The sequence below is a fragment of the Salvelinus fontinalis genome, chromosome 3 (assembly GCF_029448725.1).
Source record: "Salvelinus fontinalis isolate EN_2023a chromosome 3, ASM2944872v1, whole genome shotgun sequence".
Lineage (NCBI taxonomy): Eukaryota > Metazoa > Chordata > Actinopteri > Salmoniformes > Salmonidae > Salvelinus > Salvelinus fontinalis.
The window spans coordinates 37,386,900-37,400,694 of NC_074667.1; the positions used below are offsets into that span (position 1 = coordinate 37,386,900).

Sequence of the window (13,795 nt, forward strand, 5' to 3'; positions counted from 1 at the left end):
GTGTATTTCAGAGCAAAAACCAAGCCATGAGGTCGAAGGAATTGTCCGTAGAGCTCCGAGACAGGCTTGTGTTGAAGCACAGATCTGGGGAAGGGTACCAAAACATTTCTGCAGCATTGAAGGTCCTCAAGAACACATTGGCCTCCATCATTCTTCAATGGAAGAAGTTTAGAACCACCAAGACTCTTCCTAGAGCTGGCCGCCCGGCCAAACTGAGCAATCGGGGAGAAGGGTCTTGGTCAGGGTCGTGACCAAGAACCCGATGGTCACTCTGACAGAGCTCTAGAGTTCTGGTCTGTTGAAAGCAAGATAGTCCAAAGAGTTCAGAGTGCCAACGTCACGTCTGGAGGGAACCTGGTGGTGGCAGCTTCTTGCTGTGGGGATCTTTTTCAGTGGCAGGGACTGGGAGACTAGTCAGGATCGAGGGAAAGATGAATGTAGCAAAGTACAGAGAGATCCTTGATGAAAACCTGCTCCAGAGCGCTCAGGACCTCAGACTGGGGCGAAGGTTCACCATCCAACAGGACAGTGGCTTCGGGACAAGTCTCTGAATGTCCTTGAGTGGCCCAGCCAGAAACCGGACCTGAACCCAATCGCACATCTCTGGAGAGACTTGAAAATAGCTGTGCAGCAACGCTCCCCATCCAACCTGACAGAGCTTGAGATGATCTGCAGAGAATAATGGGAGAAACTCCCCAAATACAGGTGTGCCAAGCTTGTAGCGTCATACCCAAGAAGACTTGAGGCTGTAATCGATGCCAAAAATGCTTCAACAAAGTACTGAGTAAATGGTCTGAATACTTATGTGAGTGTGATATTTAAGTTTTTGCTTTGTCATTATGGGGTTTAGCTTGATGGGGGGGGGGGACTATTGATTCAATTTTAGCATAAGTCTGTAACAATGTGGAAAATGTCAAGGGGTCTGAATACTTTCCAAGGCACTGTAAGGTAAGTCTGAATTCCAACTACTGAGAAGTGTGTAGGAAAGGCTCACATTTCCTAAGTCTGAATCGGGCCCAATATGGTTGCTGTGGTGGATAAAGTAAAAAGATTATGCAAAGTTTTCACATTACTGTACCCATGGAATTACATATGAGAACTAGTAATTATTAAATTAATAGGGTCTTTGTGACTGTACTGTCATTCTCCTTCCTGATCCCCTCCGTCTGGTACTTGGTGATGTCAGCTCCACTTTCAGATCAACCACCTGGCTCTTGTAGAAGGATAGTTCAGTCTCAGTTGCTCAGCTGCTCTCCCTGCTTCAACACGATGACCCACAGGTTGTGCACAGTGTCTCTGAGGTCTTCCAGTATAGTCCAGATGTCAGGTTGGGTGGTGGTCTGTGTGTCGGTCTCTCCCTGAACCCAGACACACAGCGGCAACACCAGTGGAACTGCAGACGCCCTCATTCTGACAGTACCAACACCGTCTAGTGTACCTTCTAGTGTCAAATTGATTTCAGCTCATGAAACGTAGAACCAGCACTTTACATGTTGCATTTTCTATTTTTGTTCAGTATAGTTGGGTGTTGCCAAGGCCTTCAAAAAGAGAACATTTGTGGATAAGATTATTGGTCATGGGAAACGTGAAGCTGTTTTTTATCTTAAGTTGGGTGTCTGCGTGAATTTCTATTTCCACTTGACAGACTTCATCTGAAAAGAAACAAAATGAAGTGTTTACTGGCAATGACTAATATGTGATTGTTTTCCAATAAAAAACGTAGTTGAATGCACTCACTAAGTCGCTCTGGTTAAATGACTTAAATGAAAATGTGTGTACAACACCCACCACCCCACCTTACAGTGAGCCCCAAACCCACCCATTCAGTCAACCCTTGTGAACTCAACCCCACCATGACCCCATGGTTAGTGACCCCACGGTGACCTTTGACACTGTCTCTCCCCAGGCTGATCAAACACACCAAGCAGCTTCTGGAGGAGAATGAAGAGAGGCTGTGTATCAAGGTCCTGCAGACCCTCCGAGAGATGATGACCAAAGACAGAGGATACGGAGAGAAGGTAGGACACGAGTCACAACACAACACACCTTACCTTACCTCCATCAGCAGCCCCGAACCTCGAATACCACTGCTTCTCTCCATCACAGTATAGTGGTGTCAATGACCAACCTAGTTTCTACCCTTCTCTTTTTAGGATCGCTCACATTGTACAACTCATCAACCATCTTTTTATTATGATGTGATACGGAATGATATGGATCTACATGATGAGTACACACACACAGACACACACACACACACTGAGCTGGTCCAGGCTAGACTGACCTCATGAATACTTGGCTGGACACTAACTCACCAGCACGGTCCAATGAAAGCATTCATGTCTGAGGTCAAGCAGGGAGATATAACCCCCGATCTTCCTAGAAAGGGAATTGGCTCAGAATGGATGGATCTCGCCTTTACTATTATACCAACTCTTTCCGTTGTGTGTCAAACACCCTTTACTAATGAACGTATTTTCTAAAGTATTAAACGTGTACTAAGATACACATAACATGAGTGCTTTAAAGACGCTCTTTATATACCATCTGACTAAAGTTTGTGTATGCTTCCTAATGTTGTGGTGTGCCCTGCTCACACTGATACAGCAGCAGCCTGTATCCTCCCTATGCTAACCAATGGCTGACAGTACCTCTGTCATTACGTAAGAGCAGTCATAGCTTTTAGGAGGAATAGTTGATTCGGGGCAGCAGATAACCTAGTGGTTAGAGAGGTGGCCCAGTAACCGAAAGGTTGCTAGATTGAATCCCCGAGCTGACAATGTAAAAAAATGAATCTGTCGTTCTGCCCCTGAACAAGGCAGTTAACTCGCTGTATCTAGGCCGTCATTGTAAATAAGAATTTGTTCTTAACTGACTTGTCTAGTTAAATAAAGGTGAAATAAATAAAAAAAATCTAAATTGTAAAGCCTTCAAAAGAGATCATTAGGTAAAGATTATTGGTCGTGGGAAGTGTGAACCTGATGTTTATCATGTGTCTGCGTGAATTTCTATTTTTAACTTCCCCTGAATAGAAAAGTCCAATAAAGAGTTAATGAGCACAAGGGTCTACTTGCTAAGACTGTGACATTTCATTTTTTTTGTTCCATCTAATGATGTGGTGTGCCCTGCTCACACTGACACAGCAGTCTACATCCTCTCTATGCTAATCCATGGCTAACCCTCCACCCCTCTCTTCTCTTTCAGCTCAGGGCCTTTGATGATGAGATGGATATGCCTGAGGTTGTCCCTCTTTTTCTTCTACTTCTCTCTCCCTCTTTCAGTTGTTCTGTGAATGTGCCTTGTCCTCTTAAATGTAGGTCTGTGATTGTAGTTGTGGCTGTATGTGGTGGTGAAATGTGTCTGTAGGTAGTACGCCTGGGGTTGTAGTGGTAGTTTTGGGTTGCTTTCTCTGTCACCCTCTCTCCCGCTCATCCACCCGCTCTCCTCACCCTCCCAATCAGTAAGTAAAGGTGTGGGTGGGTGGGTGTGTGCGCGCGCGCTCCCATACGTGCACGTGTGTGCGCTTTACCCAGTAGTGTTGTGCTGTTCCAGGGTGAGTCCCATGCTGGTAGGGCAGGCTGCCAGTATGTGTGTCCCAGTCAGTCTCTCTAAGGGCTGTGGAATGTGTGCACTAGTTCCATTTTGGAACATCCCTCCCTATTTCACTAGAAGGATGAATGGAGCTTTCAGGAAGACCTTTAGTCAATGATATTGCAGCACCATGCTGTCATGGACAGGACCAGGAGTTCTTTCTGTTCTGGTCAAGTGTACAGAGAAAATCCCTGGCCCTAGTCATGGACCACTAAGATGAGAGTGTGAGTTTGATAGAATATTCTGACACTTTCTGTTTGACCTAAATGCATTTGTGACCAGAAATGTTGGCTTCTCATATGTGTGCCATTTATTTATCTTCTCTTCCTCTCTCTCTTTCCCTATGCATTCTTCTTTCTCTCCATTCTCTACTTTCTATGTGCAGTCTGAGCTCATGGCTGTTTTAGGGTGTTTCCCCTGCCTTTCCCCAGGGTGTCAGTAGGAGGCACTGTAACAGTGTATCTAGGACTAGGAAGGTGTGTGTCTGTGTGTGTGTGTGTATGTGTGTGTGTGGCTGCGTCCTAGATTTCCCTGCCTGTGAGCTGCACGATCCCTGGGCCGCTGCCAGCTCTGGGGCGGTGGTTACATAAGAACCGGGTCGGCTTTTTTACCTTTTTCCTGGAACCCAGCCTGCCTCTCTCTCCCTGCCTCTCTCCTTGATTCTATCCCTCTCTCTCATTGCTTCTCTCTCTCTCCTTGCTTCTCTCCCGCTCTCTCTCTCCTGCCCTCCACTGATGTGTGACCTTCAGAGGTAATTGCCAATAACAGTGTGGAGGAGCTGTATACCCAAAGACGCAGGCTGTGCATTCGCCGGAGGGGGCCAAGAGGGGATATGGGGGGGCTATATGGGGTACAGGGTTGAGGGGGGGGGGGTATATATCTGTCTACAGCCCTCCCTATCCACACCGGTTTGATGCCCCTCCCTCCTCACCGCTAGCTCTGATGTAATAACGGCAGTATGAGGAAAACAAGCCAACCAACCTCGCCCACCTTCCCTTCTCTCGCTAATACCTCTCCCTCTTTCTCCCTGTTTCCTTCTCTCTCTCCTTCCTTTTTCCCTCTATTTATCTTTCTCTGTCTCTTTCTCTCACTTTTTCTCAGTATCTCTCTCCTTCTTTCTCTCACACTCGGTAGAGTACTGCAGACACTTACACTGTGTGTAGTCTAAGTGGAGTTGGCAGAGGTTGTTTCCGTGGGGTGTTAGTGTTGGAAGAGACTCCCCACACAGCACAGTGCAGACACACACTCCTCTCTGTGATTAAGCAAGAGGAATATATGTGGGTTAAAATGTAGCTTGTCTTTAATGCACATGAACATTATATGTATGAGCTGCTCTAGAATATCTATGTTATGTATTCTTAATTCTGGTAGGACCGGCAACTCACAGGGGGACCATGTCTGTTCTAACCGAGCACGAACTCAATTCAACACATCATGGGCTTGATGATAAGTTGATTAGGTGAAGCTGAATCATGTGTGTTGGTGTTGGGCCAGAACAAAAATGTTCTCATTCTGGTTCCCCACTGGTTCGCCACTAAATAAGCGTGTATTTTTGGTTCTGATGGGGTGCGACAGTTGAACTAATAGAGGCATCCATAAGTGATATTCTTCTAGAATCAATGGGTATCAAATAGATAAAAAATACAAATGGATGTAATAAATAATGAAAATGGATGTAGCAATCTCAGATTTCCCCTTAACGCCTGGGCCCATGATTTAAAGAGGAAGGCGGCAAATCAGTGAGAGGGACCTAGGCTCTGTTCAGGAGGGTGTAGCATCACAAAACCGTCAGATATAAATGTTTTAGAGCAGATATGATACTCTGGCATGTAGAATATGTAATTGTGTCAGCTCTATACATTACATAGCTGGAACATTCTGAACTGTGATTTTAGCTGAATAGATCCTTTATAGATGACTATGTACAATAGTAGTTCCGGTCACTTGTTGACACTCACCTGACACTTGGTTGGTATTGGCCTTGGCTCAAGAGCTTGGGTGGACTAGATGGATTTCATTTTACGTCTGAGAAAAGTCTGAGAAAAGCAGGTTAGTTGCAGCGATAATGACAGAGAGCAACAGACATTTTATTAGGTTTCCTCAATGTCTTTATTGTGTTTGGAGAACTTTGGACAGTGGGCAGCCAAGCGGCAAACCCCAAGATCCATTTCAGTCAGCAACGGGTCTAAATATGACTGTCTCCCTCCGCCTGCTAAAACACAAACACATGGACATGCACAGCACACACATCAAAAAACACCTAAAAGGGGAATGTTTTTGCATGTGTTTTCTCTTAACGTGGAATCTGGAGATGTGACAGACAGCAGGGGCTTGCCGTGGGGAGATTCCAGCTCAGTGGAACGATTGTTGGGGAGGATGTGGTGAGCATGAGGGGTTGTTGTGCGGTCGCTGTGGTCGGACCATGGGCGTTGGGGAGAGAGCGCAGATATGCTCTGATCAGCAGGCTGTGTGACGGTGGCTGTCTGGCTTTGATGTGGTCATACATTTTGAAGGAAACAGTATGATTATGTAAACTTAACTTTTTAAGTTAGATTTAAATATTCTTAAGTCTTTAAGTGATGTGTAAAAGGTAACAATCACTGAAAGTTTTAAGGTGACACAAACATGCTAGTCTCTATACAGACGCATACCAGATATTCTCAGGCTTATCTACCCTATATTGGATATACAGTAGGAAAACAGTACACTATTCCAACCCTACACACACACACAGGCAGGGAAAACTAGGGCGCAGCCACACACACACACACACACACACACACACACACACACACACACACACACACACACACACACACACACACACACACACACACACACACACACACACACACACACACACACACACACACAACCTCTCTAATGTAGCCAGTTATGGGCCTGCCCTCAGCCGCCCTTTATTCCCTCCTTCCCTGTCTGACCTTGTTTCAGGGGGGCCATGGTTGTGCTGGCAGAACCCTGTGTTGTGATTTGTTGTGTTATTCTCTCTCTCTCTCTCTCTCTTGTTATGGTGACAGATGGGTTTTCTAAGCTCCTGTGTGTCACTGAGCTCCATTATGTAACTCCCTCTCTCCCCTCCACCCCTCCCCCATACACACCTCCGCTCCCCTTCTAGTGTATCTGCATCTTACGTAATTAACATGATTGCATGGGAGCGTGATCGGACTCCAAACAGTTGTAGCTAGCTAACAGGTATCCTGTACATCCCACTATGTGGCCGCACCTCTCCAAAAGGCCAAGGATCCACATGAAAGAGAAGAGAACCATGGATTTATTTTATTTGTGCTGTCATTTGTACAGTAGTATTGTACTTTGCTGACTGTAACGTTGGTCTGCAATTCGTTATATGCAGTGGTTCCAGAGTGAATTGTTGATTCTCTCCCCCACCCTCCATTTACTTCCTGATTGATAGTCATCATCGTCGCTGCTGACCCCTCCCTTTGCTTTGACCCCTCCATAACCTTCACACCACCCCGCTCTAACCAGTCAATGGCATGGCACAACCCTATAGCTGCCCTTTGCAAGTCAATCATTTATAAAATGATTCATAATCTGTTATAAACCCTGTGTCTGTGTATGTTGGCCGTACCAATGCTGCATGAGGAATAACCCTGTGTTTGTTTCTGTTGGCTCGCTATGCTGTGCTAACCCACCTCACTGCACCAGCAGCTGGATCTCAACCAGCCACAGAAAATACTGGATGACCAGAGGAGGGTAGGTACTAATCCTGACTGTAACATGAGCACAACCATAAACCCTTAACCCCAATTTATAACCTTAATAAACTACTGGTGGATCCTAGCATGAACATGAGCATAACATCAGAAAAGGGTAGGTACTACTGGTACTACTGGCCAGGAACATAACTACTGGCCAGGAACGTAACTCTAACCTAACAGATGCTCACACACATTCTACGATCAAGACCGACCATAGAGATGGCTAGGCTTTCACCCTAGCCTGAACCCTTAACCCATCACTGAACTCAACAGATTACGAACCCCACTGCAGCCCTTACCCTACAGTTGTGGTTAGCTGACTTGGCGTCCTCCATATAATCACGGTTGGCTTAGTGTGTCTGTGTGTGTGGAAAGGATAAGCACAGGTGAAGCCTGTATTTCAGTGGCATTCTCTTAGCAGTTAGTTTGTCTCTAACATGAACTGGGTACTGCAATTGAACACAGATGGACCAACTCACACAACATATGCTACCTTCCCACCTCCACACACTTGTTGTCTCGAAGGAAATGGGGAGTGGAAGACAAAGATGTGGAGCGGGATTGGATGTTTGGCTCTCGATGTGTGATTGTGTAGTTTGTTTCACACAGTGCCCAAACAATGTCCATTTATCTGCCCCCTGCCGATGACAGATAAGGCTCTGTTCTCCGTACTGCGTGGGTTAGCCCATCTCTGTTAGCTGGAGCATTACCATGGTAGCAGGCTTTATGTAATGTCGCTCTCATTCTCAAATGCACACCCACGGCTGACTTTAACACACACACACACAAACTCTGCCACCTCTCACTCTTTTCCCTCCATTCCCCTCATGGGAGGTCTGGCAGGTAACGTGTGCGCTGCAGTTGCCGTGGCAATGGCAGAGTCGTGCAGACTCCCATTGGTGGCTGGATGAGTCATCATTGCTACGTCTTGGGAGGGCAGGCCTGTCTGAAAACAGCTAGGTCCCAAACTCCCAAAGCAGGACGCAGGCTCACTTTTACCAGGGATAGAGATATAACAAGCTTGATGACTTATTTTTTACCTGTGTTATTGAGTGTTTATTCGATATGTGAATGAGAATGTTGGGAGAGTAATAACAGTATGGACATTTGGCAGATGCTTTATCTACAGCGACGTAGGTAGCCCTTTGCTGAAATCAATTCCATAACCCTGGTGTTTTCAGAGCCCTATTCCAACCAAAACAAACAAGCCATCTGAACTCTAATCTTCATCCTTGCAGGACTATGTGGGTAACTTAGAGCAGTGCAGTTCATGCACACAATGTTTATTTGGATTGGCTTGGCTTGAACCTGGGAAGTTGCCATATGTCCCTTCTCTCTTCAAACCACTTTAATCAATTCAACTGGGCCTCACTGGCATGATGATGCATATATGGTGCTCAATGTACACTGTATAATAAACTCCCTCTCAAGTCTCCTCTCTTACATCATCACACTAATACACCTCCATTTTCTTCTCTCTGTAGGGTGAGGCGTTGAGGCAGATTCTAGTGAACCGTTACTATGGCAACTTCCATAGTAGGAGTGGTGGGCGGAGGGACAGCCTGACTGCCTTCAGCAACGGAACCCTGGTTCCAGTAGGGCCCAGCAAGAGCCAATCAGGTGAGAGCATCTCTCTGAGCGCATCCCTTATATATAGTATCTAGTATATAGTATCTCTATCTGTCATCTCCTCTGTCTGTCTTCTTCTCTGTGTCATCTTATTTGTCCCTCTGTTTGTCATCTTGTCTGTCTGTCTCTGTCTATCCTCTTCTCTGTCTCTCTGTCCTCCTCTCTGTCTGTCTTTCTCTCTGTCTCCCCATCTTCTCTGTCTGTCCTCTTCTCCGTCTGTACTCTGCTGTCTCTCGGTCTGTCTGCCCATTGTTTTGGATGAAAAGGTTAACTCTCAGGTAATTTTTATCCCATGGTGCATAAATCACCCCACAATCAAATTAGCTTGTTTTGTAAATTTTTATGTAAGTTGTCACAAACTGTTATATGAGTAATTTGCCAGATACAAATGAACAAAAAAATGAAGAGTTTCTAGTGCACACAGAAACCTAGCATGACAACGTTGTATATTCTTCTGACCTAATTCTGAACTCTGGACCTCTGCCCCCTTCCAAAGAAAAGTATAATTATTTATCTTTATTTATCATGCAGATAGCACAACTTTGAGAGGTGAAAGTCTGTGCATGGTGGATAGGGAAGTTGATATTGTTCTGCTAAAGAAGTGTATGCATGTCAGGGTTTCTCAAACAGACCTGCTTACTCTGTTATATAACCAGGAGGCCTATCTCTACACACACACACACACACACACACACACACACACACACACACACACACACACACACACACCTCTTTACTACTGAGCTGTAGAGATGTCTAGCTCTAGTCCAGCCCTGTGAGTGAGCACAACACTGTTATTTCGTCATGATGAACAGGTCACTGTGTGATTGATCTGACCACACTATTTCAAGTCAAAACATTGAGGCGATTTATCTCTTCACACAGCTTTTCTCATACTGCTCAGTTGAGGAGAACTACTCTGGCTTTTTGGGGAATGAGGCCTGTTGAATAAACCATGATAAGAGTGTGGCTTATTTCTATGTAGTATTAAGAACATTTATGAGTCAGTCACCAGGATGCAGAAGAAGTGTATCACACTTAATGTGGTGGCAGCTGTACACGCATATGGAATGATGTCATATTACCCAGTTATAGCAGTTTTTAGTGCCCATTTTCATGTCAATCAATGTAATATGTAAGTACTGTTACACCACTATGCCTCTTATGGGAATGAGTGCAGTGTGAGTGCTGTGTGTTTGCATGTGTGTTTGATTGTGTGTGAGTGCAGCGGGTGTGTTTGAATGTGTGGGTGCAGTGTGTTTGCATGTGTGTGTTTGCATGTGTGTTTGCATGTGTGAGTGCAGTGTGTTTGCATGTGTGAGTGCAGTGTGATTGCATGTGTGTGGTTGTGTGAGTGCAGTGTGTTTGCATGTGTGAGTGCAGTGTGTTTGCATGTGTGAGTGCAGTGTGATTGCATGTGTGTGGTTGTGTGAGTGCAGTGTGATTGCATGTGTGTGGTTGTGTGAGTGCAGTGTGTTTGCATGTGTGTCGGTGTGTGATTGCAGTGTGTTTGCCTGTGTGTGAGTGCAGCGGGTGTGTTTGCATGTGTGTGTGAGAGCAGCGGGTGTGTGTGAGTGCAGTGGGTGTGTTTGCATGTGTGTGTGAGTGTAGTGTGTGTGAGTGCAGCGGGTGTGTGCGTGAGTGCAGCGTGGGTGTGTTTGCATGTGTGTGTGAGTGCAGCGGGTGTGTTTGCATGTGTGTGTGTGTGTGTGTGAGTGCAGCGGGTGTGTGTGTGAGTGCAGCGGGTGTGTGTATGAGTGCAGTGGGTGTGTTTGCATGTGTGTGTGAGTGCAGCAGGTGTGTGTGTGAGTGCAGCGGGTGTGTTTACATGTGTGTGTGAGTGCAGCGGGTGTGTTTGCATGTGGGTGTGTTTGCGTGTGTGTGTGAGTGCAGTGGGTGTGTTTGCATGTGTGTGTGAGTGCAGCGGGTGTGTGTATGAGTGCAGTGGGTGTGTTTGCATGTGTGTGTGAGTGCAGCAGGTGTGTTTGATGCAGCTCGCATTGATGTGCCATCCTGGATGAACTGCACTACCTGAGCCACTTGTGTGGGTTGTAGACTCCGTCTCATGCTACCACTAGAGTGAGAGCACCGCCAGCATTCAAAAGTGACCAAAACATCAGCCAGGAAGCATAGGAACTGAGAAGCAGAATCACTCCTTTTTTGGGGGTGTCTTGCTAATTGCCTATAATTTCCACCTTTTGTCTATTCCATTTGCACAACAGCATGTGAAATTTATTGTCAATCAGTGTTGCTTCCTAAGTGGACAGTTTGATTTCACAGAAGTGTGATTGACTTGGAGTTACATTGTGTTGTTTAAGTGTTCCCTTTATTTTTTTGAGTAGTGTACATGTAGGCGACTGCCTGGATGAGTGCACTTCCCTATTTTGCACTCGTATTTCGCCAGACATTCCATTGTGAATTTGTAATTTAGAGGTATCTATAGATGATTGTGGTAGTAAGATGTTAGATATAAGATTTGAAACCTCTCCTTATCCTTATAAATCAGTAGATCAGGGAAAACCACATTCATAATCCTGACCCTCCCTTCAGGTCTAGGTGGTCCGGGAGCCCTGAGTCGAGGGGAGATGAGCCTGGCAGAGGTGCAGTGTCACCTGGACAAGGAGGGCGCCTCCGACCTGGTCATCGACCTCATCATGAACACCACCAGTGACCGTGTCTTCCAGGAGAGCATCCTATTGGCCATCGCCCTGCTGGAGGGTGGGAACACCACCATCCAAGTGAGTCAGAGCCAGCTGCCAATCATAAGGATGTGGGTTTGTCAGGAATGACTGAAGCCTAATAAATACCTGAATGATAAATCAAACCAAACATTATTTAAAGTGCATTTCGCTACCATAAATAACATCATCATTGGTCCCAACATCCAACACACTTCATAGACGAGGGGAACAAAGAGAAAAAGAGAAGTCCTTGGATAGGGACAGTACCAGGGTCCATCCAGGTACTGGCCTGCTCTGACCCTGTACAAGGCAGCCATTTTGCATGTGTCCACACCCCTCCCTGCTGCCTTAGAAAGGGTGGCAGGTAGCCTCAAGGTTCGAGCGTTGGGCCAGTAACCAAATGGTTGCTTATTTGAAAACCGGAGCTGATAAGATGAAAAATCTGTCGCTGTGCCCTTGCGCAACGCACTTAGCCCTAATTGCTCTAGGGGCGCAGTGCAATGGTGACCCTGGCTGTGACCCCACTTCCTGCGGGTCGCTCAGCAGAGTTGGGATATGCAAGAAACACATTTCCATTACACACTTGTGTGTAACAGGACAAATATAAACACCCCCAAAATTATTAATTATTGTTATAGAAGAGAATAACTCAGCATGCCCCACAACACTGCTCTCCTGACTGAGCACAACACTGCTCTCCTACTTCTCCTGACAGAGCTGAGCACACGATAAAGACAGAGTTTACTGTCAACTTCAAAACAGTCCCATGAGGCCAAGGGGAATGATTGAACTGAAACTGTGAGGCACATGACACCTGCTCCATAAAGCCCTCTGGATTGTTTACAATGGAGAAATATGATACTTCTCTGCAAACATAGGAGACATTTAGTTACGTGTGTGTGCATATAATGTGTGCACAAGCCCGCTGCATTTATGTTTGCTATCAATCTGTCTGTCTGCTCCTCTCTGTTTGTGTGTCTGTCTCTGTCTGCCAGTGCTTGCGTAAGCAGGGGCAACTTGCGTAATCAAATTGGGAGGGAGGAAGCCACTCTAGCAGAGACAATGTCCTGACTTCCCACGGCTGCAGGCTGTCTGCCTGTATCCCTCTTTGCCTCCCTCTCTGCCTGTTAGCCTGGCTGCTGCAGAGAGAGCACAGAGTATCACGTGACCAGCGTTACATAAGGCCTGTGTGAATGAACAATGAGGAATGTCTCGGGCTTAAAAACATTCCAGCCCTCCCTCTTTCTCTCTTTCCCTCCCTCTCTTTCTTTCTCGACCCAGACTGGGTCATGCTGGGCCTCTGGAAGTGGGGCAGTAGGGAGAGGGGGGGGGGGGACTGGAAATAAACTGCCGCTCTTTATTACATAGTTATTTTGTTCTGAAACACTGAGCAAAAATTTAGAGGGGGAAATACTGAAGTATTAGCATTTAATGCTAAAAAGGGAGACATTTTCTCTTAAGTACTTCATAACCTAACATACTGTAGCATTTCATGAATGTAAACCAGCTTGCTAGGCTAGATAATTTGCTTTCTGACCCGGATTCTTCTCCAGATCACCAACTGTCACCTCTACAAATAACCGCTTGACGTCTCTGCAGTTGTCCTCTGTGGTGTTTGGACTGTCCTGTCTCCCAGTAGATTATTAAACCTGAGGACACACTAGAATAGGTCTTTCTTAGAAACCTCCAGGTTCACTTTTCATACTGATGAGCTGGATAATAATTGTCTTTGAACCCTGGTCTTTGAAGATATATTTATTTTAATTATGATGAAAAGTGGATTTGTCTCTCAAAGAATAATAAGACTAAACAAATAGTAATGTACATTTTTTAGATTAATTTGCTGGAGTCCTGACCTCATATTATTTCCATGAAACACAAACTAACAGCAATGCGCATGTTTGTTGGTGTACTAGCACTCCTCGTTTTCAATGTATCTTTTTAAGAATGGATCCACTCTGAGGTGTCTTATCTATGTTGACGTGTCTATCCCAGACAAGCTTTTCACTACACCCGCAATAACATCTGCTAAACACGTGTATGTGACCAATATAATCTGATTTCGATTTGACAACTCTTCTGGATTGAAGCCTGAGATAGCACTCACACGGTTTACCATTACCCCCTGATCTACATACCACACAGAAATAAACC

The 13,795-nt window shown here is 45.6% G+C and overlaps 1 protein-coding gene across 3 annotated transcripts in view; it reads left to right on the top strand.

The window, feature by feature from the left end:
• Positions 1 to 13,795, top strand: part of itpr1a (inositol 1,4,5-trisphosphate receptor, type 1a) — a 159,969-nt gene that overhangs the window by 110,376 nt on the left and 35,798 nt on the right. The window contains exons 38-42 of one of the 3 annotated variants that reach the window (XM_055914751.1): positions 1,907 to 2,018; positions 3,205 to 3,240; positions 7,282 to 7,326; positions 8,816 to 8,951; positions 11,511 to 11,698. In XM_055914751.1, coding sequence (XP_055770726.1) covers positions 1,907 to 2,018; positions 3,205 to 3,240; positions 7,282 to 7,326; positions 8,816 to 8,951; positions 11,511 to 11,698 — 517 coding nt within the window. The remainder of the gene's footprint in view (positions 1 to 1,906; positions 2,019 to 3,204; positions 3,241 to 7,281; positions 7,327 to 8,815; positions 8,952 to 11,510; positions 11,699 to 13,795) is intronic. The other 2 variants (XM_055914754.1, XM_055914763.1) reach the window with 2 other exon arrangements.